At 39.4% G+C, this 27,363-nt stretch overlaps 1 protein-coding gene and 2 pseudogenes across 3 annotated transcripts in view; 1 reads left to right on the top strand and 2 right to left on the bottom strand.

Moving 5' to 3' along the window:
* TERB1 (telomere repeat binding bouquet formation protein 1) overlaps window positions 1-24,203 on the top strand; it is a 35,763-nt gene extending 11,560 nt beyond the window's left edge. Inside the window, exons 9-14 of one of the 3 annotated variants that reach the window (XM_059904326.1) lie at window positions 11,521-11,870; window positions 13,179-13,243; window positions 13,536-13,631; window positions 19,658-19,807; window positions 20,549-20,614; window positions 24,028-24,203. In XM_059904326.1, the coding sequence (XP_059760309.1) occupies window positions 11,521-11,870; window positions 13,179-13,243; window positions 13,536-13,631; window positions 19,658-19,807; window positions 20,549-20,614; window positions 24,028-24,128 (828 nt within the window). In that variant the 3' untranslated portion in view covers window positions 24,129-24,203. Of the gene's footprint in view, window positions 1-11,520; window positions 11,871-13,178; window positions 13,244-13,535; window positions 13,632-19,657; window positions 19,808-20,548; window positions 20,615-24,027 lie in introns of those variants that run through there. The other 2 variants (XM_059904327.1, XM_059904328.1) reach the window with 2 other exon arrangements.
* Window positions 6,890-7,463, bottom strand: LOC132353524 (large ribosomal subunit protein eL20-like; annotated as a pseudogene).
* Window positions 7,915-8,943, bottom strand: LOC132353859 (inhibitor of growth protein 1-like; annotated as a pseudogene).
* Window positions 24,204-27,363: the final 3,160 nt, after the last annotated feature.

Genomic DNA, 27,363 nt, shown 5'->3' with positions numbered 1-27,363 from the left:
ACGCGGGCTCAGTAGTTGTGGCTCGCGGGCTCTAGAGTGCAGGCTCAGTAGTTGTGGCTCACGGGCCCATTTGCTCCGCGGCATGTGGGATCTTCCAGACCACGGCTCAAACCCGTGTCCCCTGCATTGGCAGGCAGATTCTTAACCACTGAGCCACCAGGGAAGCCCCATTTCTATATTTTTACTATATATGTATGCTTTGTGTCTTTGTATGTGCATGCATTTTAAAAAATAAAAACACAGTATCCAATTTAGTATAGTAATTTTATTCTTTTAAATGACTGAGTAGTATTCAATATCATAGATTACCATATTTGATTTAACTAGTCTTTTATTGATGGACATTTAGAAAATATTTAATCTCTCACCAGTGTAACCAACTCTAGAGTAAGTATCCTGCTACATATATATCTTTGTAAGAGCTTTATTGAGATATAAATCACATTCCATACAATTGACCCAGTTGAAGTATACATTTCATTGGTTTTTAGTATACTCACAGAATTGTGTGACCATTACCACATTCAGTTTTAAAACATTTTTATCACCCCAAAAAAGAAACTCCATACCATTTAGCAGTCACCCTCTGTATTCCCCCATCCATCCTCCCCTAACCCTAGGCAACCACTGATCTATTTTTTGTCTCTCTGTACTTGCCTATTCTGGACTTTTTATATAAATTGAATTATATAATACGTGGTCTTTTGTGACTGGCTGCTTTCATTTAGCACATTTTCAAGGTTCATCCGTGTTGTAGTATATATCAGTACTTTTTTCCTTTCTTAAAAAAATAGCTTTATTGAGATGTAATTCATATACCATTTGCCTATTTAAAGTGTACAGTTCAGTAGTTTTTATTCACAGATATGTGCAATAATCACCAAAGTCAACTTTAGAATATTTTTATTCCTTCAAAAAGAAACTCTGTACCCTTTAGCTATTTCCCTGAACACTCCGATCCGCAGCCATAAGCAACCACCAATCTTCTATCTAACTCTATAGATTTGCCTATTCTGGGTATTTCATAAGAATGGAATCACATAATATGTGGTCTTTTGTGACTGGCTTCTTTCACTTAGCATGTTTTCAAGGCTCATTCATCTTTCAGCATGTATCACTATTTCATTGCTTTTTATGGCCAAAGAGTTTTCCATTGTGTATACTACATTTTACTTACCCATTTATCAGTTGATGGACATACTCTTCTTTTTTTTAATTTATTTTTTATTTATTTATTTTTGGCTACATTGGATCTTCGTTTCTGTGCATGGGCTTTCTCTAGTTGCGGCGAGCAGGGGCTACTCTTTGTTGCGGTGCGCAGGCTTCTCATTGCGGTGGCTTCTCTTGTTGCAGAGCACAGGCTCTAGACACGGGGGTTTCAGTAGTTGTGGCTCGTGGGCTCTAGAGCACAGTCTCAGTAGTTGTGGTGCACGGGCTTAGTTGCTCCGCAGCATGTGGGATCTTCCCGGACCAGGGATTGAACCCATATCCCCTGCATTGGCAGGTGAATACTTAACTACTGCGCCACCAGGGAAGTCCCTGGACATATTTTTTTACCTATAGCCTATGTCTTTATAGTTAGCATGGGTTTCAGTATATACTTTGGTCTTTATTATCCTGTGTATTTCTGCTTTTTAATTGATGTGATCATTCCATTTCCATTTAATGTAATTACTAATATGTTTGGGTTTAAGTCTACCATATTGCTATTTGCTTCCTATTTGTCCCATTTGTTCTTTGTTCCTTTTATTCCTGCTCTCCTGCCTTCTTTTATATTATTTTTAAATATTCTATTATATCTCATGTTAGATTATTGGCTAAACATTCTTGGTTTTTTAAGGGATTGCTTTAGGATTTATAATACACATCTTTAACTCATCATGGTCTATATTCAGATAATATCATTCCACTCATGTAATATTGTAAGACCTTTGCAATAGTGTGCTTACATTTCCATTTGTTCTTTGTGCTATTGCCATACGTTTTACTGCTACATTTGTTATAAACTGCCCAGTAATGTTATTATTTTTGCTTTAAACAGCTATAGTTTTTCTAAAATATTTTATTATTTAATAAAATTATATTTACATACAATGGTAATCACACATTTTAAGCATTCAGTTTGACTTATGATAATTTTTTTTTATTCCACAAGAGATAATCTTTTAAGTTTTATTTATTTATTTATTTTGAATTTTAGAATTTTATTTATTTTTTTATACAGCAGGTTCTTTTTTTTATTTTTTATTTTTTTATACAGCAGGTTCTTATTAGTTATCCATTTTATACATATTAGTGTATACATGTCAATCCCAATCTCCCAATTTATCCCACCACCACCACCACCCCCGCCACTTTCCCCCCTTGGTGTCCATACGTTTGTTCTCTACATCTGTGTCTCTATTTCTGCCCTGCAAACTGGTTCATCTGTACCATTTTTCTAGGTTCCACATAGATGCATTAATATATGATATTTGTTTTTCTCTTTCTGACTTACTTCACTCTGTATGACAGTCTCTAGGTCCATCCACGTCTCTACAAATGACCCAATTTCGTTCCTTTTTATGGCTGAGTAATATTCCATTGTATATATGTATCACATCTTCTTTATTCATTCCTCTGTTGATGGACATTTAGGTTGCTTCCATGTCCTGGCTATTGTAAATAATGCTACTATGAACATTAGGGTGCATGTGTTTTTTTGAATTATGGTTTTCTTTGGGTATATGCCCAGTAGTGGGATTGCTGGGTCATATGGTAATTCTATTTTTAGTTTTTTAAGGAACCTCCATGCTGTTCTCCATAGTGACTGTATCAATTTACATTCCCACCAACAGTGCAAGAGGGTTCCCTTTTCTCCACACCCTCTCCAGCATTTGCTGTTTGTAGATTTTCTGATGATGCCCATTCTAACTGGTGTGAGGTGATACCTCATTGTAGTTTTGATTTGCATTTCTGTAATAATTAGTGGTGTTGAGCAGCTTTTCATGTGCTTCTTGGCCATCTGTATGTCTTTGGAGAAACGTCTATTTAGGTCTTCTGCCCATTTTTGGATTGGGTTGTTTGGTTTTTTAATATTGAGCTGCATGAGCTGTTTATATATTTTGGAGATTAATCCTTTGTTGATTCGTTTACAAATATTTTCTCCCATTCTGAGCGTTGTCTTTTCATCTTGTTTGTAGTTTCCCTCGCTTTGCAAAAGCTTTTAAGTTTCATCAGGTCCCATTTGTTTATTTTTGTTTTTATTTCCATTACTCTAGGAGGTGAATCAAAAAAGATCTTGCTGTGATTTATGTCAAAGAGTGTTCTTCCTATGTTTTCCTCTAAGAGTTTTATAGTGTCCAGTCTTACTTTTAAGTCTTTAATCCATTTTGAGTTTATTTTTATGTATGGTGTTAGGGAGTGTTCTAATTTTGTTCTTTTATATGTAGCTGTCCAGTTTTCCCAGCACCACTTATTGAAGAGACTGTCTTTTCCCCATTGTATATCCTTGCCTCCTTTGTCATAGATTAGTTGACCACAGGTGTGTGGGTTTATCTCTGGGCTTTCCTGTTCCATTGATCTATATTTCTGTTTTTGTGCCAGTACCATATTGTCTTGATTACTGTAGCTTTGTAGTAGAGTCTGAAGTCAGGGAGTCTGATTCCTCCAGCTCCATTTTTTTCCCTCAAGACTGCTTTGGCTATTTGGGGTCTTTCGTGTCTCCATACGAATTTTAAGATTTTTTGTTCTAGTTCTGTAAAAAATGCCATTGGTAATTTGATAGGGATTGCATTGAATCTGTAGATTGCTTTGGGTAGTATAGTCATTTTCACAATATTTATTCTTCCAATCCAAGAACATGGTATATCTCTCCATCTGTTTGTATCATCTTTAATTTCTTTCATCAGTGTCTTATAGTTTTCCACATACAGGTCTTTTGTCTTCCTAGGTAGGTTTATTCCTAGGTATTTTATTCTTTTTGTTGCAGTGGTAAATAGGAGTGTTTCCTTAATTTCTCTTTCAGATTTTTCATCATTAGTGTATAGGAGTGCAAGAGATTTCTGTGCATTAATTTTGTATCCTGCAACTTTACCAAATTTATTGATTAGCTCTAGTAGTTTTCTGGTGGCATCTTTAGGATTCTCTATAGTATCGTGTCATCTGCAAACAGTGACAGTTTTACTTCTTCTTTTCCAGTTGTATTCCTTTTCTTTCTTTTTCTTCTCTGATTGCCATGGCTAGGACTTCCAAAACTATGTTGAATAATAATGGCGAGAGTGGACATCTTTGTCTTCTTCCTGATCTTAGAGGCAATGCTTTCAGTTTTTCACCATTGAGAATGATGTTTGCTGTGCATTTGTCATATATGGCCTTTATTATGTTGACATAGGTTCCCTCTATGCCCACTTTCTGGAGAGTTTTTTATCATAAATGGTGTTGAATTTTGTCAAAAGCTTTTTCTGCATCTATTGAGACGATCATATGGTTTTTATTCTTCAATTTGTTAATATGGTGTATCATATTGATTGATTTGCGTATATTGAAGAATCCTTGCATCCCTGGGGTAAATCCCACTTGATCATGGTGTATGATCCTTTTAATGTGTTGTTGGATTCTGTTTGTATTTTGTTGAGGATTTTTGCATCTATATTCATGAGTGATATTGGTCTGTAATTTTCTTTTTTTGTAGTATCTTTGTCTGGTTTTTGTATCAGGGTGATGATGGCCTCATAGAATGAGTTTGGGAGTGTTCCTTCCTTTGCAATTTTTTGGAAGAGTTTGAGAAGGATGGGTGTTAGCTCTTCTGTAAATGTTTGATGGAATTCACCTGTGATGCCTTCTGGTCCTGGACTTTTGCTTGTTGGAAGATTTTAAATCATAGTTTCAATTTCATTGCTTGTGATTGTTCTGTTCATATTTCTATTTCTTATTTATTTTTTTTTGATGTGGACCATTTTTAAAGTCTTTATTGGATTTGTTACAATATTGCTTCTATTTTATGTCTTGGTTTTTTGGCTGTGAGGCATATGGGATCTTAGCTTCCCAACCAGGGATCAAACCCTTACCCCCTGCACTGGAAGGCAAAGTCTTAACCACTGGACTGCCAGGGAAGTCCCCGGGTTATGATAATTTTTTACAGTTGTGTAACTATCAGGACAGTCAAGATATAGAACAGTCCACTCACCCTAAAATGTTTCCTTGTGTCCCTTTATAGACAGGCCCATTCACCATCCTCAGGCCTAGGCAATTCACTGATCTGCTTTCTGTCATTAGTTTCCGTTTCTATAATTTCATGTAAATGGAATCATATATTATATAATATTTTGTGTTTGATTTATTTCACTTAATATACAATGTTTTTTAGATTCACCAATGTCGTTTTATTAATATTTTGTTCCTTTTTACTGCTGAGTAACATTCCATAGTATGGACACACCACAACTTGTGTATCCATTCACCAACTGATAGACATTTGGGTTGCTTCTAGATCTTGGCTACTAGGAATAATGTTATGTGAACATTGGTGTACACTTCTGTGCCTGTAGTGTACATTTTCATTTCTCTTCGATAAATACATAAGAGCAGAATCACTGGACAATTATATTTTAAAGAAATTATGAACCCCTTTTTTTTTTTTCCTTTTGGGCCACACTGTGCAACATGCAGGATCTTAGTTCCCCCACCAGGGATCGAACTCATGCCGCCTGCAGTGGAAGCGTGGAGTCTTAACCACTGGACCTCCAGGGAAGTCCCAGAAATTACGAACCTCTTTTAACATTTCCTACAGTACAAGTCTGCCTCCACTTGCCACCACTCAAAACAACACGACACCAAAAGAAGAAAAAGTCCCTTCTTTTTCTTCCATCCTTGTGTTGCCCCTCTAGCACATTCTGATGTCAGAGTGTAACACTGGCTAGCCCTAGAATAGTGGTCTATAGAGTCTAGTTTAAGTTTTACAATGCAGGACATAGGAGGATAGGTTTGGAGTTGAGGAGCAATAAATTAAGAACTGGTACATCCTTTATGTCATGTACACAGCCGTTACCCTGGGATACTCCTTTACCATCATCTTAATGATTCTCTTTGTATCTTTCCTTGATTCCTGATTTCCTGGATCCTATGTCATTCTCTCTTTTTTGGTTTAGTTTCCCATTTTGATGGGGTACATTCTTCTGTAGCTTTCTGAAAAAGGTTACATAGGATGTAATTTTTTTGAGACCTTGTAAATATGAAAATAATTTTATTTTGCCTTCAGAATTAATTGATAGTTTGGTTGGACAAAATATTCTAGATTGGAAATCACCTCAGTATATTAAACGTGTTGCTCCATAGTCTTGTAGTTTCCAGTGTTACTCTTGAGGTCCAAAGCCATTCTGATCCTTTGGTGTGACCTGTGTTCTCCTTCTGGAAGCTTATATAATCTTTATCCCCAATGTTTTAAAATTTTACAGTGAGGTACATTGGTGTCAGTCTCTTTTCATTCATTGTGTTATACACATAGTGGGCCCTTTCAATCTGTTGACTTATGTCCTTCAGTTCTGGGAAAGTTTATAGCATTATACTGTGATGATTGCTTCCCTGTTTTCTCTTCCCTTGTTTTCTGAAACTCCTATTATTTATTTGTTGGACTTCTTGAGCTGGTCTTCCTTCTTATCATTTCTCTCTTATTTTCTTCTCTTTTTTGTTCTACATTCTGGGAAATGTTCTCATATTTACTTTTTAAACTAACCTATTGAGTTTTTCACTTCTGCTATTATATTTTTAGTTACCAAAGCCTCTGTTTTACTCCTTTTCAATTATCTTATTCTCATTTCATGCACTTAAGACTTAACAGGCATTCTTCTTTTAAATATATCAATGACAATTCTAATTTTTTCTTCTGGTTTTCCCGAAGAGTTTATTGGGCAGACCTGGGGATGGGGAGGCCCTGCATCTAAAACAAGGTGTTGGGCCTCTTGGTGGTGAAGCGTGGCTTGTGCTGCTGACACAGGACCCAGTGGGGCAGTGGTGATCTTGGGGTTGTGGAACTGGTTGATTGCTGGTTGGTGGCACTTGCTGGCTGCCATCTCCTCCGCCTTCCTGATCTGCATAGAGTTGGGCCTAGGTGCGAGGCTGGGCGCCCATGTCTCGGTAGCACTGGGTGATGGCACCTGCTGCAGACAAGTCCTGGTACTCCTGGTACATGTTGTGGGTGCCACTGCGAGAGTCATAGTGCAGCCAGATGCTAGAGTTCTTCACCTGAAGGGGAGATTTCTCTAACACTCATCCACAATAGACAATTTTCCCTGAAGACTTCTTCATCTTCTTCAGCTGAGACACAAAGTACCAGAAGTGGGACTTGGAAACAACATGATTAGGCACAAAGATTCTCATGTGATAGAGGGGTAGCATGCAGTATTTGGGGGTGGGCAGCAGCGCCCCACCACCTTGTACTCTCGCAGTATGCCTGAGGCCTTCATGGCGCTCTGTGTGCGCTCGATGCCTCCTGTGAAAAGGCACAATTCTCATTTTTAAAGTTTTTTTTTTCTAATCCATATTTCATCTTACTCCTCAGAGGTGTTTTTTGGTTGTTGATGTTTGCTTGTTTTTTTCTTTCCTGGTCTCTAGGTTTCTTCAGATTTCTGGTGATCTTTGGTTGCTACTAATATGTAAGAGTCATATGCTAAAAGCCTTCCTGGAAATTTTTTTTTTTTTGAGTGTTTAATTCAAACCTATATTTGCAGTTCCTAAAATGCTGATCCACAGACCACTCTCTTGTTACACATTTGCACCAACAGAAAAGCAAAGAGAGCTCCAGTGTCCCTACAAGAGGAAGAGCTTCTCTTCCAACAGTCTTTAAAAGGCTACATGTACAGTCCCTGCACCCATCCAGGTGGCCATGCAATAAATACACAGCTTGTCCTGCTCACCTCACTCCAGCCAGGCCTGCCACTACCTGTTGTAGGCCTGCTCCTTTTTGGACTTCTCCAGGGCCTTGTCCATGGTCTTCTCATTCTCCCCTCAACATTTGGGGCAGTACCACTTGCCCTTGGGTTTATGGTTCAGCCCCACGCAGGAGAAGTGGAACCACTCGGGGCACTCGTCATTGTCACAGCCGATCATCTCTCCATAGGAGACCTGATTGCACAGACAGTACGTGGGCTCGTTTGGCTCAATGGGAAGGTCTGCAGGGGATGCTTCCCTCACGCCTTTCGCCTTGGAGCGTTTCTTCTTCTTGGAGGCCTTTGCCTTCTTCTCCTTAGGCATTCCGGAGGTGATGTCATCATGGTCGTGATTATTAGCTGCGTTGTTGCACTGTCGCTGGGACCACTTGTTGTTGGGCTTTTCTGCCTGCGTGATTGTCTCATTTTTTGACTTACCCTGGCCAGCTTTGCTGTGGCCAGTGGTGTCACTGACCTCTTGATGTGCCTCAAAGAGTTCCACGTGACTGTCCACCTGCCTGGCCCAGTTCTCCACCAGCTCCACCATCTGACTCACGATCTGGATCTTCTCGTCGCCCAGCTCCTGGCTCCGAATCAGGGCCCTCTGAATGCAGTGCAGCACTCTCCTCCTCTGGGCGCCGTCCGTCTCCCGCTTGAACTTCTCATGATACTCATCAATCCTCATACAGGATTTCTTGGTATTTCGCGTCAATCTCCTGCATCAGAGAGACGTTTCTCTGCAGATCGAAAGGCAGAGACTCGATGGAGTCCAGGTAGTCTTCCACGTAGTTCACCAGGTGGATCTGCTCCCCGTTGGGAGGCTCAACATGGTTTACCGAGGTCCCCGGTGACTCTGCGCGGCTTGCGGCTTTCCGCTTCCTCCGGCCCGCGACCCCTTGGAGCCCAGCGCTGCAAAATGCAAGGCTCCCGCCCGCCAGTGCCACTCATCTGGCCGACCCCGCGCCGCTACATCTGCGAGCCACACCGCCTGGGCCCGGGGACCGGCACCTGGCGGCGCGCTGTGCGGCCTCAGGCGCATGGAGGGCGCGGGCGGGCGTGCGGGCGAGCACCCCGCCGCCGGGGCCAGGGCCCGGGCCGAGCTGGCGCGGGAAGGGGCCCGCGCCGCCCGCTGCCGCCTTTCCTGGAAATTTTTTGACTGTGGATTCTTGTAGAATTAATTTGGTGGGTCATTTTTTGGAGAACCTCCAATGTCTAATCTCCTGCCTGGAAATTATGAGCCAATATTCTGGAGTCAAAATGGGGAAAGATAGCTTGGGAGTCTTAGTATTCAGTATGTAAATATTTTCTTAGTCTTTGTTTTGCAATAGTATTCTGCCTTCAGCTTTGCTTGGTGTCCTCCAGTGTAGAGACTGTTTTATCCCCCTCAGAGATTAAACTTGGATCTTTGGGGAGGGAGGGGACCTTCTGGTGTCCGTCAGCTGCCTGCTGAGTGTGTGTATGTGGGGGTCAGGATCTAGCAATCCAACTACTTGAACTTTCATCCAACCTTCCTGTTTTTAACCCCACTTTCACCCTACCTCCAGTTCATAAGTCTTTTGAGAGTTTGGCAGCATATTTTAGTTCCTTGGCTTTTCCCATTGTCAGCTTACAAGTCTGCTTTATTTTTATTTATTTTTAATAAATTTATTTATTTTTGGCTGTGTTGGGTCTTCGTTGCCGTGTGCGGGCTTTCTTTAGTTGCGGCGAGCGGGGGCTACTCTTCGTTGCAGTGCGCGGGCTTCTCATTGTGGTGGCTGGCTGCTCTCATTGTGGAGCACAGGCTCTAGGCGTGTGGGCTTCAGTAGTTGCGGCACATGGGCTCAGTAGTTGTGGCTCACGGGCTCTAGAGCACAGGCTCAGTAGTTGTGGCGCACGGGCTTAGTTGCTCCGTGGCATGTGGGATCTTCCCGGACCAGGGATCGAACCTGTGTCCCCTGCATTGGCAGGCGGATTCCTAACCATTGTGCCACCAGGGAAGCCCTGCTTTATTTATTTAAATTCAACTTTATCAAGTCTGCTAAACAGGCTGTCATTCACCTATCTGCTTTCCAATTCCAAAATTTTGTTGCATTTGTATCTTCTTCCATTTCTCCTTGTGGGTTTATGCCTTTAGCTATTACAAACCATACTGCAGTTAATAACATTAACATTTTGCACATGTAAAAGTATATCTATAGGATTTTTTAAAAAGATATACACAGTGTTTTGTTTGTTTGTTTGTTTTGTGCTGCGTTGGGTCTTCATTGCTGCACGTGGGCTTTTTTCGCTCTAATTGTGACCAGCAGGGGCTACTCTTCATTGCAGTACATGGGCTTCTCATTTCGGTGGTTTCTCTTGTTGCGGAGCATGGGCTCTAGGTGCACGGGCTTCAGTAGTTGTAGCACGTGGGCTCAGTAGTTACGGCACGTGGGCTCAGTAGTTACGGCACGTGGGCCCTAGAGCACACGGACTTCAGTAGTTGTGCCTCACGGGCTCTAGAGCTCAGGCTCAGTAGTTGTGGCACACAGGCTTAGTTGCTCCGTGGCATGTGGGATCTTCTCAGACCAGGGATCAAACTGGTGTCCCCTGCATTGGCAGGCAGATTCTTAACCACTGTGCCACCAGGGAAGTCCCACAGTTTTTATTATGAAAGATACTGTCAAATAGTTTCTCCATAGAGATGTATCAGTTTACACTCTCCCCCATAATGTACAGAATGTTTCCCTATACCCTTTTGATCTTTGCCAAAGTCATAGATGAAGAAAGATGTCTATGGGACTTCCCTGGTGGTCCAGTGGTTAAGACTCCGCACTTCCAATGCAGGGGGCGCGGGTTTGATCCCTGGTCGGGGAACTAAGATCCCACATGCTGTGTGGTGGGGCCAAAAAGTAAAAAAAATAAAGAAAGATATGTCATTTACCTTTAATGTTTATTTCTCTTATTAAAGTGAGATGGAGCATTTTTCATATGTGTAAGAACTATTTATTTATATTTCCTTTCTTGTGAACTGTTCATCTCCTTTGCCTATGTTTCTACACTGTTACTGATCTTTTTCGTAGTTCATTGTAGTAGCTTTTTATAAATGTTACTAGAAAAATTCTACTGTAGCTCAAGATATGACATACATATTCTTTCTAGCTGTTTTTATTTGTATTTGATTTTGCTTTTGGCCCTTTTTTCCTCTGGGTCCCCACCCCCCGACATTGTTTTTCGTCTCTAGCAGAACTTAAAAAAAATTTTTTATGTGGTAAAGTATAGGTTTTTCTTTTATGATTTATTGATTTTTTGTAATACTTGGAAAGGTATTCCTCCCATTGAGAATATTAAAACATCATGGTTTCTTTTAGAACATATGTAATTTCATTTTTTTATATTTAAATATGTAGTTAATTTTTACTTTATTTTTGTGTAAATTGTGAGATATGTATTCAGTTTATCTTTTTCCCCAGTTGACTTCCCAATGTCCCCAAATCATTTAATGAATATTCTCCCCTTCCTTCCTAATGTAAACTACCCCTTTTATAATGTATATTCTATTGACAATCATAAACTTTTTCTGCATTATTTAAAGGGAGTGTAAATTGAATTATAAAGCAAATGATTATTTTGAAATTATTTACTTATTTTTACATTACAGGAAAGAGTACAAAGAGAAAAATATAAGGATTATGTTTCATCTATGAACATAAATATTCAAAATACATTGAAACACCTCCACGCAGATAGCAGTGGCGGAGGTCCCAAAGCAGAAGATAAGGATAAAAGCCAGTCTACAAAGCTTCAGAGTTATAAGTCCCATGAAGTCATGTCTAAAGCATGTACAAATGATGATCAAATGAAGACCCTGTTAAAGAGTGCAAATCCAGTTAATGCTTGTTATAGGGAGAGTGGGCAAAATAAGACTTTATGTAAAGCCAATTCAAGCTGCAATCAAAACTTACGTGAAGAAACAACCTTTGAAAAAAAGAATTTTGTTTCTCAATCAAGGTATAGTTTAATAATTGTTTCTAACTTTTATTTATTTATTCATTATTTGTGTGTGTGTGTGTAGTACTATGTGCCATACTCTTAAACACTGGGATATAGAAATGATAAGCATGGTTTTAGGAGGAGCCTAATGTAGGAAATGTTGGGAAAGGAGTTTGGATGGGCCAGTATGGGCCAGTTCATCTAGGGCCTTGCATGTAATACTCAAGATTTTCTGTTATAACTTATAGAGTATAGGGAGCCGCTGACGATTTTAGATTGAGTGACACGATCAGATTTGAATTTTAGAAGGGATACTCAGAAAACTTAAACTGAACCTCTGTAGCTGAAATAACAATGCACGTATTGATAATCCATCAGCAATTTAGCAAAAGCCAGTTTGTAAGTTTAACTTGATAAAAGGGAGTAAGGTGTGATGAAAATCTGGTTTAGGCTTGTCTTTTCATTTGTTCCCTGTACCTCACCTCCAGTATATGTCCTTTCTCGCTCACGGGTAGCCTGTGGGGCTGGACCTGGAATTGCAGCTTTTCTTCCTAAAGCCTTTCTTGTGTTCTGCTCTTCTGATAGTTACTGGGCTAGGAGGGAAACTGAAGAGAATGGTGCTATGTTCTGGGGAGGCTGCAGGGTAAACTAAGTGTTAGACAGTTGGATTACATCATCACACCCCCTTTTTCCTTTTCAAAACCGTTCTTCATGTAGTTTTAACCCGATTTCTCAGGGATATAGAATTGGGAAGTAGTGGGATATGCTCTTGGGCCAGCCTTCTTGCCCTCTGGCCCAATGAATTTGTTATTTCCTCTTTTTTGCTCTCCTTCCTTCCTGTTTTCCTCTTTTATAACTTTTTCTTCCATGTTTCTGCTGGCATCAGTATTATTGACCTCTGGAGTCTTGTTTAACTCCACTTTTTTTTTTTTAATTGAAGTAGAGTTGATTTACAATGTTTCAGGTGTACAGCAAAGTGATTCAGTTATATATATATATACACACACACACACATATATATACTTTATCAGATTCTTTTCCATTATACGTTATTACAAGATATTAAATAAAGTTCCCTGTTCTATACTATAGGTCCTTATTGTTTATCTATTTTTTATTATATATAGTAGTTAACTCCGCTTTTAGAAACAAGGCTATAACCATTGCATACCATACTTTGGCAGAATTTGGTAGATTTTGGTAGATCCTGACTCCAGCTCTTTCTGCCTGTCAAACATCAGAATCACACTACTGCTTACGGAAAGATTTGTTCACACACCAAACAATATGTTTACTTTTATTAATCTGGTGTCTATTTTCTTTTAGCGACCATATTTTTAAACATCCAACTCCTATTGCCAAAAACACAAAGCAGCAGTTACCAGTAACAGGTATGACTAAAAATGTTTCTTCTTTGATTGTTCAAGAAAACATATTTAGGTGATTAATATAGCTAAAAGTAATATCTTCCCTCTAACATATAAGCCATGCCTTTGACTCTCTTTCTGGTCTAAATGCCTCAGTCACCTTTTATTGATATCCTTTCTGTATATCCACTAGGATGACTGGAAGTGTAGTACTGTACTACAGTTTATGAAACTCCTGAGAATTAATAAATCTAATAAACGTCAGGTCCTTTTCACTAATCAAAAATATCTTGCATTTTGCAATTTTTTTCCCCAGATCCATTTACATTATGTTCAGATATAATAAATAAAGAAGTCATTGGTTTTCTAGCAACAGACAATTGTTCCAAAATATTGAAGTATAGATGCTCAGGTAAATATTTTTTTAATTGTAGTTGTTTCATAATTAAAGCTTTATATGATATTAATTAACTAGAATTTGTAATAGTTCTACCTGTGTGATTTAAAATTCATTTCCTTTGGACAAATAACAATCTGGGGTCTCATAAAACACTCAAATTAATACCTTCTATCTGCATTAGTCTGTGTTCCCAATATTTGCTCATATGAATCAATGCAGCTAATACTCTTTTTTTCTTTTTTGAATTTTATTTTATTTATTTTTTTATATAGCAGATTCTTATTAGTTATCCATTTTATACATATTAGTGTATATATGTCAATCCCAATCTCCCAGTTCATCACAGCACCACCACCCCCCTCCACCGCTTCCCCCCTTGGTGTCCATATGTTTGTTCTCTACATCTGTGTCTCAGTTTCTGCCCTGCAAACCGGTTCAGCAGCTAATTACTTTATTATTCTCTTTCTGTCACCATCTATAAGTTTAACTTTACTGAGTAAGGTAAACATTTTTTATATTTTCAGTGAGCCAATAAATAGGTATATATTCTGGATTATGAATAATCCAGAATTCCACAGTGCTTATTCCATCCCTTCTTCTCCTTCATATCCCAGTATTTGCTCTTTGTTTACTCTTACTGTTGCACCCTGCTCTTTGGAGAAAACTGAGGCTATTCCACATTAGGCTCAAAATATTACTATTCTTCTGTCTTAGATGAAGGGTTTATCTCTTTTACTCTAAAACTGATATCTAGCTATAATCCAAATCCCATCTATGTTTTCTCCCCATTTTATAATAATACTTGTGTAGGCTTTCTCTTTAGTCCTTTTCTATTCATTAACTCCATTTGTCCCACCTTAAACTATGTTCATTTCTCCTCATCTTAAAAAATACCCAAGGGACTTCCCTGGTGGTCTGGTGGTTAAGAATCCGCCTGCCAATGCAGGGGACACAGGTTCGAGCCCTGGTCTGGGAAGATCCCACATGCCGTGGAGCAACTAGCCCGTGTGCCACAACTACTGAGCCTGTGTGCTACAACTACTGAAGCCCGCGCTCCTAGAGCCTGTGCTCGGCAACAAGAGAAGCCACCGCAATGAGAAGCCCGCGCACCGCATGAAGAGTAGCCCCCGCTCGCCGCGACTAGACAAAGCCAGCGCGCAGCAACGAAGACCCAACACAGCCATAAATAAATAAATAAATAATAAAAATAAATTAATTATTTAAAATTTTTTTTTAAAAACCCAAATACTTTGTGTGATTTGCTATCCCTTCAAGTATTCATCTATTCTTTCTTCCACCGTCTATTACCAGATTCCTGCTCTTGTTCCCTTCTCTTTCAGCATATTCTTTCCCTTCTTAACCCCCTGCAGTCTAGCTTCTTTTATTGCCATTCTACTAAATTTTAATGTTAAAGGTTACCTGAAACCTCTTTTTTAACCCCCAAACCAATGACTTTTTAAAAGATTCTTATTGTCTTTAGTATCTCTGCACTGTCAACTACCATTCCTTGAAATCCTCTCCTCTCATTTGAAAACCATAGTTCCCAAACTGTCCACCCGAGCTCCCTGGGGCTCTGCAGTGAACTGCAAGGGCACTACACAATATTTAAAAATTTATAAGTGAAACACAAAATGGTCAACATCTTTTGGACACCACGTAAACTACTAGCTCAAAGTAGTTCACAGTCTCACCATTAGATTGTACTACATCTCTTTTGATGATGTCACTTCTTTGTGGAGCTGGGTTTTCAGTGGTTGTTGTGATTTTTTTTTAAATTAATTATTTATTTATTTTTGGCTGCGTTGGGTCTTTGTTGCTGCACGCGGGCTTTCTCTAGTTGTGGCGAGCTGGGGCTACTCTTCATTGTGGTGCGCAGGCTTCTCATTTCGGTGGCTTCTATTGTTGTGGGCATCAGTAATTGTGGCACGTGGGCTCAATAGTTGTGGCTCTCGGGCTCTAGAGCGCAGGCTCAGTAGTTGTGGCACACGGGCTTAGTTGCTCTGTGGCATGTGGGATCTTCCCAGACCAGGGTTCGAACCCCTGTCCCCTGCATTGGCAGGCGGATTCTTAACCATTGCGCCACCAGGGAAGTCCCAGTTGTTGTGATTTTTAAAAAGCAAGCACCACGTGAAAATCAGTGTGGAAAAGGAAATGAGGGTGGCAGTGTCCAGTCTGATTACAAGTTTTGAGAACTTGTGCTGTACCCAATTGTTGCACAAATCCCATTAGGAAATAACTGTAATTAATAAGAATGAAATACAAATATATATATATTTCAAATTTAGATCTATTATTTTTTTAAATGGCTACCAAGTTGTTAGAACATAAATACGTATTGAGTTGTTTTGGGCCTAATAGAACATTTGGTATTTCTTTTGGCCTAAGGGTGCTGTGAAAAAATCACCAAGATCTTTTTTTTTTTTTTAATTTTTTTTGGCTGTGTTGGGTCTTCATTGTTGCGCGCGGGCTTTCTCTAGTTGCAGTGAGTGGGGGCTACTCTTTGTTGTGGTGCGCGGGCTTCTCTTGCTGCAGAGCACGGGCTCTAGGTGCAAGGGCTTTAGTAGTTGCGGCACGTGGGCTCAATAGTTGTGGCGCACGGGCTTAGTTGCTTCGCGGCATGTGGGATCTTCCTGGACCAGAGATCGAACCCGTGTCTTCTGCATTGGCAGGTGGATTCTTAAGCACTTTGCCACCAGGGAAGTCCCAATCACCAAGATCTTAAAGATGCCACAGAGTGAGACAGTTGGGAACCTCTGGTCAAAAATATTCCAGTTGGTAGAATGGATGCTCTATAACTGTTAACTCCCTTTCATCCCTTAGTTTGTTTGAGATAGTTCCTTCCTAGTTGCTTTGCTCCCTCAGTGACCATTCATTCTGCAGACACTTAGGGAGTGTTTATTCTGCAGCAGGCACTGGAATCAAAGATGAATAGAACTCAGTCCTCACTTCAGGAAGTTTACAGTCTATAAAGCTCTCCATTTTATCACCTTTATTCCTTTATCTTATCTTCCTGCCAAATTTCTACAGATACTCCCCCCAATATATAGTCTACAGCACTTACTCAACTCTGCTGCAGCATTTACTTTTGTGGCATCATCTATCATTTTACCAATGATTTTCAAATCTGTATCTCCACACTTCACGTCTACCTCGGGTTATAGCGTCATTCTTCCATTTCCAGCTGTACCTAGGACATACTCACTTTAATATTTTGTTACTTCAAGCTTAATGTATTCAAAGCACAACATCTTTCTCCCTCTTAAACTGCCCCCCCTCCAGCCACTCCATTTTTATTAGTGTTGCCATTATTCTTCTGACCCCCCAGACTTCTTTCTTTTTTTTAATTTATTTTTGGCTGTGTTGGGTCTTTGTTGCTGTGCGCGGGCTTCCTCTAGTTGCGGTGAGCGGGGTCTACTCTTCGTTGCAGTGCGCGGGCTTCTCATTGTCGTGGCTTCTCTTGTTGCGAAGCACAGGCTCTAGGCTTGCGAGCTTCAGTAGCTGTGGGCTCAGTAGTTGTGGCTCACGGGCTCTAGAGCTCAGGCTCAGTAGTTGTAGAGCACGAGCTTAGTTGCTCCGCGGCATGTGGGATCTTCCCCGGCCAGGGCTCAAACCTGTGTCCCCTGCATTGGCAGGCAGATTCTTAACCACTGTGCCACCAGGGAAGGCCCCCCAGATTTCAAACCTTGAATCATCTATAACTATCTTTTCTCCTTACATCCCCTATTTCTAGTCTATCATATTTGGTTCTTTCTTTCTTTCCCACACAGGCCCCTTTTCCTTCATGCCTAAATTACTAGCAGTCTTTCAGTCTCAAGTCTCACCAACCCCCAAGTAACGTGTATTGCTATTAACTTCTCTTCCTCATATGTGCTTTGTATCATGTCACCATACTAAAGAACCCTCAGTGCTTCTCTGTAACTCACTAAATCGAACTCTCTGCCTGGCTTTCAGAATTGTGTGGAACTTTGTCCTGCTTCCACTTGTTAAATTTTACTGCAATTTGTTCTGTTTAAGTCCACCAGAAATGTGCCATGCTTATTCCAAACTTTGCCATTCGATCCATTACAATCGAATTGTCCTAAACATCTCCCTTACCCCGACAGCTCATTATTCACCAATTTTACCTCAGAAATCTCTGCATTCTCCCTGCAAATGCTGTGTTTCAGAATCCCCTCATTTATCTGGACTGTTTAAGTTACCCCTCAACTGATCCTCTTACCTTCAGTTGAGCTTTCTGTAGACAAATCTTGTCATTTCCCTGCTTAATAAATATCCTTCAGTTCCTCCCATTGACTTGAAGATAATAGTTAAAAATCCTTAAGATGACTTTCAAGACCGTTTTTTTTTTAAATTCATTTAAGATTAATACATTTATTTATTTATTTTTTAGCACCTTTAATTATTATTTATTTATTTATTTTTTGGGCTGTGTTGGGACTTCGTTTCTGTGCGAGGGCTTCCTCTAGCTGCAGCAAGTGGGGGCCACTCTTCATCGCGGTGCGTGGGCCTCTCACTATCGTGGCCTCTCTTGTTGTGGAGCACAGGCTCCAGACGCACAGGCTCAGCAGTTGTGGCTCACGGGCCCAGTTGCTCCGCGGCATGTGGGATCTTCCCAGACCAGGGCTCGAACCCATGTCCCCTGCATTAGCAGGCAGACTCTCAACCACTGCGCCACCAGGGAAGCCCTCAAGACCGTTTTTGACCTGGCCCCTTGCAACACTTACCAGCCTCAAGTTTTCTCCCACAGTTCTCTCATACCTTATACTCCAGCCACACACAGTACCTGTGATTCTCTGAACACACTATGCTTTTTTACTCTTCTGTGCTTTTGCACGTGTTCTTTGTACTTGAAATGTCCTCATCCCTGCCAACTTTCTGCCTGGCTAACTTTTCCTATAGGTGACATGTGGATAGAGAACTTTATAATGGATGGATGTGGCTAACATTACCTGAACCTACTGATCAATCAATATCATAAAAAGAGAGATAGTCAGACTTTATGTTTCTGTTAATGTGATGCAGTAAGAAGTACACAATACTACCTGTGAGGAGTTCTACTAAAAACAATTGAACCTGAATCTGATCAATCATCTAGATCTAGTTACTAGTTTCTTGGGCACACAGGAATATTTTAAAGGATGCAACTAGGATGTAATCAGCAAAACCCAGCCTTTGGGAAACTGCACATTACAAATGACCCAGGGTCTACAACAAGTAAATGACAAAGAGGAAGAGAGGAGAATTGGTAGATTAAAAGAAACTCAAGAGACATATCAGCTGAGTGTAATGGTGGACCTTGTTTGGATCATGATTTAAATAAACCAACTGTAAAGAGAAAGTTTTGAAATGATGGGGAAATTTGAACACTGACTGGATATTAGATTGTATTAAGCATAATTTTCTTAGGTGTGATAGTGGTTTTGCCATTTAAAAAAATAAAACAAAGTAAGTGTCTTTTTTAAAAAAGTTCTTATCTGTTAAGAATGCATATGAAGTATTTACAGATGAAATGATACTAGAATGCAAATTGCAGCCTTCATAGTCCAGTGTGTACATGGGGGGCAGAGCTGAGTAGGTGGAGTAGATAAAATATGACTCGCCATGAGTTAATAATTGTTGAAGCTGGATGATGGATATGTGGTGGGTAATTATACTTTTCTCTTTATTCTCATGTGTTTGAAATGTTCCATAGTAAAACATTACAAAGAAAAAAAAGAAAAAAAAAGACGACTGGGCATAAGGGTCACTTCCTTTGGATATCTTCCCTGATAGTGACTCCTGCTCAGAATTAGGCCAAGGTAGATGCTGCTTTTCTATATCACCATAACTCTGTTCACACCGCTATGGCAACACTTATTTCACTGTATTATATTTGTTGTCTTTACTCTCTCACATGACATGACTTGGAGTTTCTTGACGTATTTATAATTAAGTTGCTGATTTCACTTCAGTTACTATCATAAAGATATTTGCTTTCATAAATTTGTTATTAGATATTTTGTAACATCTATACATCACTTTAATTTGTTTTCTTTTAGGTTGCATAGCAGTAGGAAAATCCCTGAATAGCCGAAATTTTAGCAAGCTCTTACACTCTTGCCCATACCAATGTGATCGTCACAAAGTCATTGTGGAAGCTGAAGACAGATATAAAAGTGGACTAAGGAAATCACTTATCTGTAACAAAAGTAATTAATTCAGCAGTTTTAAAACTGTAATTATAGTAAGAAAGAGAAAAACAAATACCATATGTTAGCACACATGTATATAGAATCTAAAAAAAAAAAAATGGTTCTGAAGAAACTAGGGGCAGGACAGGAATAAAGACGCAGACATAGAGAATGTACCTGAGGACACGGGGAGGGGGAAGGGTAAGCTGGAACGAAGTGAGCGAGCGGCATGGACATATATACACTACCAAATGTAAAATAGATAGCTAGTGGGAAGCAGTGGCATAGCACAGGGAGATCAGCTCGGTGCCTTGTGATGACCTAGAGGGGTGGGATAGGGAGGGTGGGAGGAAGACGCAAGAAGGAGGAGATAAGGGGATATATGTATATGTATAGCTGATTCACTTTGTTATACAGCAGCAACTAACAACAATGTAAAGCAATTATACTCCAATAAAGATGTTAAAAAAACACAAAACTGTAATTATAACCATACCTTCTGAACTATGATCTAGAACATTAAGTATATTAAAAGATAAAGGGTAAAATAATGTTGAAAAGAAAATCTGTCTCTGAGCAGCTGTGATTTAAAATGTTCCCAGGGAGTAGATTTAGTCTCTAGTAATTTAAAAATTCATCCTAATCCACCTAAGGATTCCCATTAGAAGGGGGAAAAAGGGAATATCATACTGATGGGATTGATGTGATACTACTCAGATTGATACTCTAAGTACACTAAATGTTTTCTGTATTTTTCAGAAATTCTGCTGACCCCACGTAGAAGACGACAACTCAATAATGAATCTACTACCCCTGGAGGAATAAGTGAATATATTTAATTTTTAAATAAATATAAATTTCGTATATTCCTGAAAAAGAACAGCTGAATGATTGTTCTCAGTCACATCATTAATGGCTTTTAAATGATAACCCTTTCTTCTGATGAGGGTCATACTTCCTGACAAAAGAGGCTTCCCTCTTCCCTTTTTCATGTTGCTTGCTCATCTGTTACTTTCCAGCTGGGGAAGGGGCAGAAGAAAACTAACATTTATTAAGAACCTCCTATGTATTAGGTGTTTCATACATGTTATTTGCTTTATTTCGTATAATAACATTGTAAGATAAGCTATTATTTTATTCCCACTTTAATTTGTTTTCTTTTAGGTTGCGTAGCAGTAGGAAAATAGCCGAAATTTGCCAATGAGTTGGCAAATGGCAGAACTTAGATTCAAATGCAAGCCTGTCTTTCTCCAGAATCCCCTTTTCTATCCTCTGGATCACTTTTCTATTTTAAGAGCAAAGTTATTCTCCTATGCACAAGTGCTTCAGAAAAATTTTGCGGAAGATTTTGGTTCACATCTGTAGCACTTTGAACAATCAAAATTGAAGAGACAAATAGTATAAACCTTAGAGCCCTGTTTAAAAATTAAAATACTTCTAAACTATGAGTTAATTTACAGGAGTTTTTCTTTAACTACAGGGTTAATCACCATTTCAGGTTTATCACTATTTCAAATTTATCACAAGACTTAAAGAACATTACCATTATCTTCTGTTCATATGGAATTAGTATGTGCAGAGTAAGACTAAGCAGTTGAGTACACTACTTTTCAAAGTCACCTAGAAATTAGTAATATCTGTAGAGCCATTCTGTTATTTATTGTGGAGACATTTGGACTTGATCCATCCAGGAAACATTTTGCCACATACTTTTGTTTGGCCATTTTCACTGCCAAAACTTTGAAAGAAATTTCAAATTTACTTTTTCTAACTGGGTCTTTTTCTAGGTTAAAATTTCTGCATACAAATTAAAATTAAGCGCAGTACCACTACAGGGTAGCCCACTTTTTGAAGTAATATTTTCTGTAGAAACTGTTAGAAAATGGGTATTTTTCCATAGAAACGTTACAGTTGGAAATCTTTTTGACAAGGAGTTGGCATCAAATTAATAATAGAATTTCTTGAGCAGCATGTCTTAAAAGCAAATATATATATAACAACTAAAAGTATTCTATAATCATTTTTCATAGTAAAATCATTTGCAGAGCATCATGAAATATACATAATTATGGTTATATATTGATTATACAGAAGGATCCTAAATACTGTTAAGTCACTTTCAGCTCGTAAATACCTACATCTTTTTTGTAGATTCCAGTTGCTTAGCTAAAATCCAATAGTTAATAAGTTGACCTGCTTTTTTCAAATTTAGAAAGGCATCTTGAAGAGGTAGTGATTAGATTGGTCTTATATCTCTTACAAGCAGGCCAGGAATATTTGATGTACTGCCATTTTTCCCCCTCTTAATAAATTTCCCTTTCATACTAGAGACATTCATCACCTTTCATTTGGTTATAGGTTACACTCAAATTTGAGACTCTTCTTTTGAGAAGGGACCATTTGCAGCATCTAAGTATTTAAAGAGCCTTGGGGGCAAGGCTCTCTTTTAGGATGGATTGATAATCTTGAGAGGGTTTGAAAAATAAGAGTTTCTAGGAGGGCTTCCCTGGTGGCGCAGTGGTTGAGAATCTGCCTGCCAGTGCAGGGAACACGGGTTCGAGCCCTGGTCTGGGAAGATCCCACATGCCGTGGAGCGACTAGGCCCGTGAGCCACAATTACTGAGCCTGCACGTCTGGAGCCTGTGCTCCGCAACGAGAGAGACCGCGATAGTGAGAGGCCCGCGCACCGCGATGAAGAGTGGCCCCCACTTGCTGCAACTAGAGAAAGCCCTCGCACAGAAACGAAGACCCAACACAGCCATAAATAAATTAATTAATTAATTAAAAAAAAATTTTTTTTTAAATGGTAAGTTTAAAAAAAAAAAAAAAAAAGAGTCTCTAGGACTGAGCCCTCTTGCCTATTTTTCCCTGCTTTTTTCTAATGACCAATCAGTATTAGGAGGAGCACTGAAGAAGTCACAGAAGGGAGTCTTGTGGTGTAGAGAGCTGTTTCCTTCTTCTAGGCTGCCAACTATGCTGCTGTGGTAACCTTTGAGGTATTTGGCACAGATGCTAATTTAAGCGTAGAAGTCAGTGAGACGGCAACTGCAGGGGAAAAGTGGGGATTGGCTCTACATGAACAACCTCAGGACCCAATATCTTGAATGTTATAATAACCCATCTGGTCCTGATTATAATGAGTTCAAATCATTTAGCAAGTGAAGTTGAAATCATCTATTTCTCGGATAACCACAGTTTTCCAGTAGACCCAAGTAAGAAGTAACTTCATTGATAAGTTTTAAAACAGTTTTTACCGGTAGTAACATTTTTATGTCAACAAATATTTATTGATCACCTACTATGTGTCAGACACTGTCTTAGGCACTGGGGACACATGGTGAGTAAAACAGACAAAAATCCCAGTCTTCATGGAGCCTGCATTCTAAGGAATACCATTAAGTAATATTTAGACATTATTTTCATTGATTTCTTGGCCTTCTGCTGGTAAGATTTTTCCCTCCTGCTTTAAAAGATCTGAACTATGGCTTCTATCTCAGGATAGATGGACTAACAGTCATGACATGCAAAGGCAAGATTTTCGAAGGTTGTCCCAGCATCGCTATTCAAGGTCCTACTAAAGTAAATAGCAGCCTTAATTGGAAATACAAAAACTCTTCCTCATCAGCATCTACCCACAATGATAACGTGCATTAACAGTGAATTAAAAAGCTTAAGGGACTTCCCCGGTGGTCCAGTGGTTAAGAATCCGCCTTCCAACACAGGGGATGCAGATTCTATTCTATGAAGTTATGGAGCCCTTTGGGAAGACTGTATCTGTAAGATAGGTAAGCTGTTTGTTAACTGTCCTCACAGGAATGTTGAGAGAATTAACAATCAAATGTTTATAAAATTTTGTGTTTCTTGATTGAAGGATTTTGCGAATATTATTGCAATAGGATTGTTACAATTATTGAAGAGATCACAGTGATAGCATCTAGTTTAATAGTAGGCACTCAGTTTTGTTTTGTTTTAATTGAAGTGGATTTCTATATGATGAGTAGTCCAGGCATGACGTTTTCTCACTGTGTAATCCATATCCTTAGAATAAGTTAGGCATTTATTTGGGTCTCAAGAACTCTTTCTTCAGCAAGTACTAATATATTCTACAATTCTCATTAATTACAGAAAAAAGAAGAATTCGTAAAAACTTTACTGAAGAAGAAGTAAATTACCTTTTCAATGGAGTTAAGAAAATGGGAAATCACTGGAATTTAATTTTGTGGTCTTTCCCCTTTCAGCAAGGACGGAAGGCTGTCGACCTTGCTCACAAATACCACAAGCTGACCAAACGCCCCAAGTGTGTGGCTCCTTGACTGGAAGAAGACTTGTCAGTTTTTAGTTTGATATCTTAAAATACAGTGTGTTGAAAATATAAAATTTAAAATATTCTTATAAACTCTTATGAGACAGGAAATGTGGCAATGGGGATACTGTTTTAATTACTTTTTGTGATGCTGTAGCTCATCAAACTATTAAAATAATTTATAAAACAAATACACTTCTGGATTTCCCTGGTGGTCCAGTGGTTAAGACTCCACGCTTTCAATGCAGGGGACATGGGTTTGATTCCTGGTCGGGGAACTAAGATCCCACATGCCTCGCAGCACGGCCAAAACAACAACAATAATAACAACAACAAAAATTGTTTAAAACAACTTTTTATTGTTTGCTTTTAAGTTACTTTTCTTCTAGTTGGAAACCAAACTATTAGATCTCAAACTTCTATTTTTCTTACTCTTTTTATATTCCATCATGCTGATGCATCCTCCATTATACCTAAAATGCTGTTGCTATGGCAAAGTGATCAAGTATCAGGGCATGAAAGCTCAGTTATGCTTATGTACTCATTGGGTCACTGCTTCATGTCATTCTTATAAATACCAAAGGGTATTTCCCTATAAGCATGTATTCTTTCACCCTTTCAGATCATGACTATGTCTACTTAGATAAAGCAGAATTTTTATTAAATATCTTTTATTCTGATCCACAATGAAAATTCCAGAGGGTTAATAAGCAGAAAAATTTTAAGCATGAGAATAATTTACAATTAGGAAAATTCTTTGCATCATTTAAAGTGTGAATGACTCTAGTCCATTATCTGTCAGTATTTCCTAAGCACTATGGGGATGATTTAAATGGTCTGCTGGGTTATTTTGATGTGTATTTCTCAAGATGTATGAATGTAGTTTTAGGTCAAGGGGGAAAACATTTTGTCTGTTGCCTCAGCCTTACTGGCAATAGTTGCTTTTTTTTTTTTTATTGATTGGAAATTATCTATGTAACAGAAAATCAAATACTACTTACAGAGCATCCCCAAGAGTATGACATACTGTAGCTGGGACACTGTTTTGTGTCAGTCACTGACACTATATTTAAAATAACCTGTACTGCCTTCTGAAACCTTGAAATTTTATCCTAACCCTTGGCTAACTTTTGGTTAATGTGAACTGCTTTTTTCCCTCAAATGGAATTTGGTAATAAAATAAGTGAATATACATCAAAAGGAAAGCCAAAGAATGATCACATATTAGAGGACTGTTTGACTTTAGGGACTCAGACCTGGCCAGTTCAACAGGGAATAAAAAGGGATTTCAATAATGTCAGACCCTTGCAGTCGGGGCTGACCTCAGTTATAGTTCCCTGCCAGAGGCATAAACTGCTGTACAACGATCTGGACATTGGCTATCTTTAGTTTTGCATATATCCTCAGGAACCTGGAATTTACTATTTCACAGGGTGATAATTGATGGTCAGTTCTTCGTTATGCTAAAATGAAATATACTTTTCTGGAGTACCTCCTGCAGAACCACAAAAGTTGAATCTCTTTTCCACATACCAGCCCTTGAGAGAGTTACAGATAGATATCTATCACTTTCCCCTCTACATCCTTTATCCTTCATGCTGATGAGCCCCAGCTACTTCCTGTTTCAGCTGAACAGTGTCATGTCCCCTTATGAGCTTAGTCACTGACCACTGGATACCTTTTTGTTTATAGACTGTGTCCAGAAAGAAATGTGGCCTGACTGGCAGAGTAGGGGGATCAGCTTCTTTGCTAGGACCAAAGAGGTTTTATGGACCTTACCTAAGATACTTCTTGGCATTCTACATGATCAACTCTCTGATTATAGTTGATATAGTTAAGACTTATAATTTTTATTAATTCCTATCTTGTTCTTACACATTTATTTTTAACTCCACTACAGGACTTCAGTGGCCCCTGTTAAATTTAATCTTGTTAGAATTAGTCTGTACTCAGTTTGTCACCCAGTGTGTTAGGCCTCCCTTCCTGCTTCAGGTCATCTACAGCTTCTATGAGTGTGCTGCTGCATTCTCATCCAAGTCATGGATGGCACCCTGAACTGGCTGGGCCAGGGCAGGAGATGGGGGCAGGTCCCTAGCAGCCTCCTCTGGTGGTCCTTGCTCATCAGCCCCCTCTGGGCCTGGTCTTTAACAAGCCTCAACACTATCATCCAGCCTACATTCACTTTCTTGTCTATGATGTGCATTGGCAAATGCCCCATTGAAATCCGAATTTTCCAGGTCTGCAGCATCCTCCTACCTGCTATTCCTGCAAAATAGAAACTGTGTAAATCTGGTGCTGTCTTTTCCTTTTCCAACTAGTCACATTAGAGAATTTCACCTAGGGCTGATGAAGTTCACTGGCCTGTAGTTTTCAACTCCATCTTTTGTCCTGTGAAAATTCAGACATTGCTTACCTTTTTATGATTTACAGCACTTTTCCTGCTCTTCCTAGACTTCCAGGGTATAATTCTTAATAGGTTTTCACTCCCATTGTCTTGTTTGAACCTTACATTCAGGTTGGCAGATGATATGCCCATTTATTGGATCTGTAATTCATGCTGCCAAAATTCTGGCAGAGACAGGATCAGAATCCTACTCATCTGAATCCCACATACATGGTTGCTTTTCTGACATATCCTACTTTCTTGTGATATTTAGAAATGCCTTGTAAAATGCCTCTGCTTCCACAGAGGCTAGCAAGAGCCCTCAGGTAGCGGCCAGACCTAAAGTGAAACTCGATAGGTGAAATGTATTTTTTCTTTCCTTTTCTTCCATTACCCTCTTCCTTCCCCTTCTCTCCCCTGTCCCTTCCCCCTTCATATCTCTTTCTTCCTTCCTTCCTTCCTTCCTTCCTTCCTTTCTTTCGCTCCCTTCCTTCCTTCCTTTCTTTCTCTTTTTCTTTCTTTTTTCCTGAAGGAAGGACATTAAAGCCTCCTATTTCTGGTGTCAAATGCTGGCTCCCAGAAAATATCATTAAAAAAACCAAACACTGGGGCTTCCCTGGTGGCACAGTGGTTGAGGATCTGCCTGCCAATGCAGGGGACACGGGTTCGAGCCCTGGCCTGGGAAGATCCCACATGCCGCGGAGCAACTGGGCCCGTGAGCCACAACTACTGAGCCTGCGCGTCTGGAGCCTGTGCTCCGCAACAAGAGCCCGCGCACCGCGATGAAGAGTGGCCCCTGCTCGCCGCAACTAGAGAAAGCCCTCGCACAGAAACGAAGACCCAACACAGCCAAAAATAAAAAAATTAACTAAAAAAAAAGAAAAAGGG

The sequence above is a fragment of the Balaenoptera ricei genome, chromosome 19 (assembly GCF_028023285.1).
Source record: "Balaenoptera ricei isolate mBalRic1 chromosome 19, mBalRic1.hap2, whole genome shotgun sequence".
NCBI classification, from domain to species: domain Eukaryota; kingdom Metazoa; phylum Chordata; class Mammalia; order Artiodactyla; family Balaenopteridae; genus Balaenoptera; species Balaenoptera ricei.
This window is presented reverse-complemented; position numbering and strand designations above follow the sequence as displayed.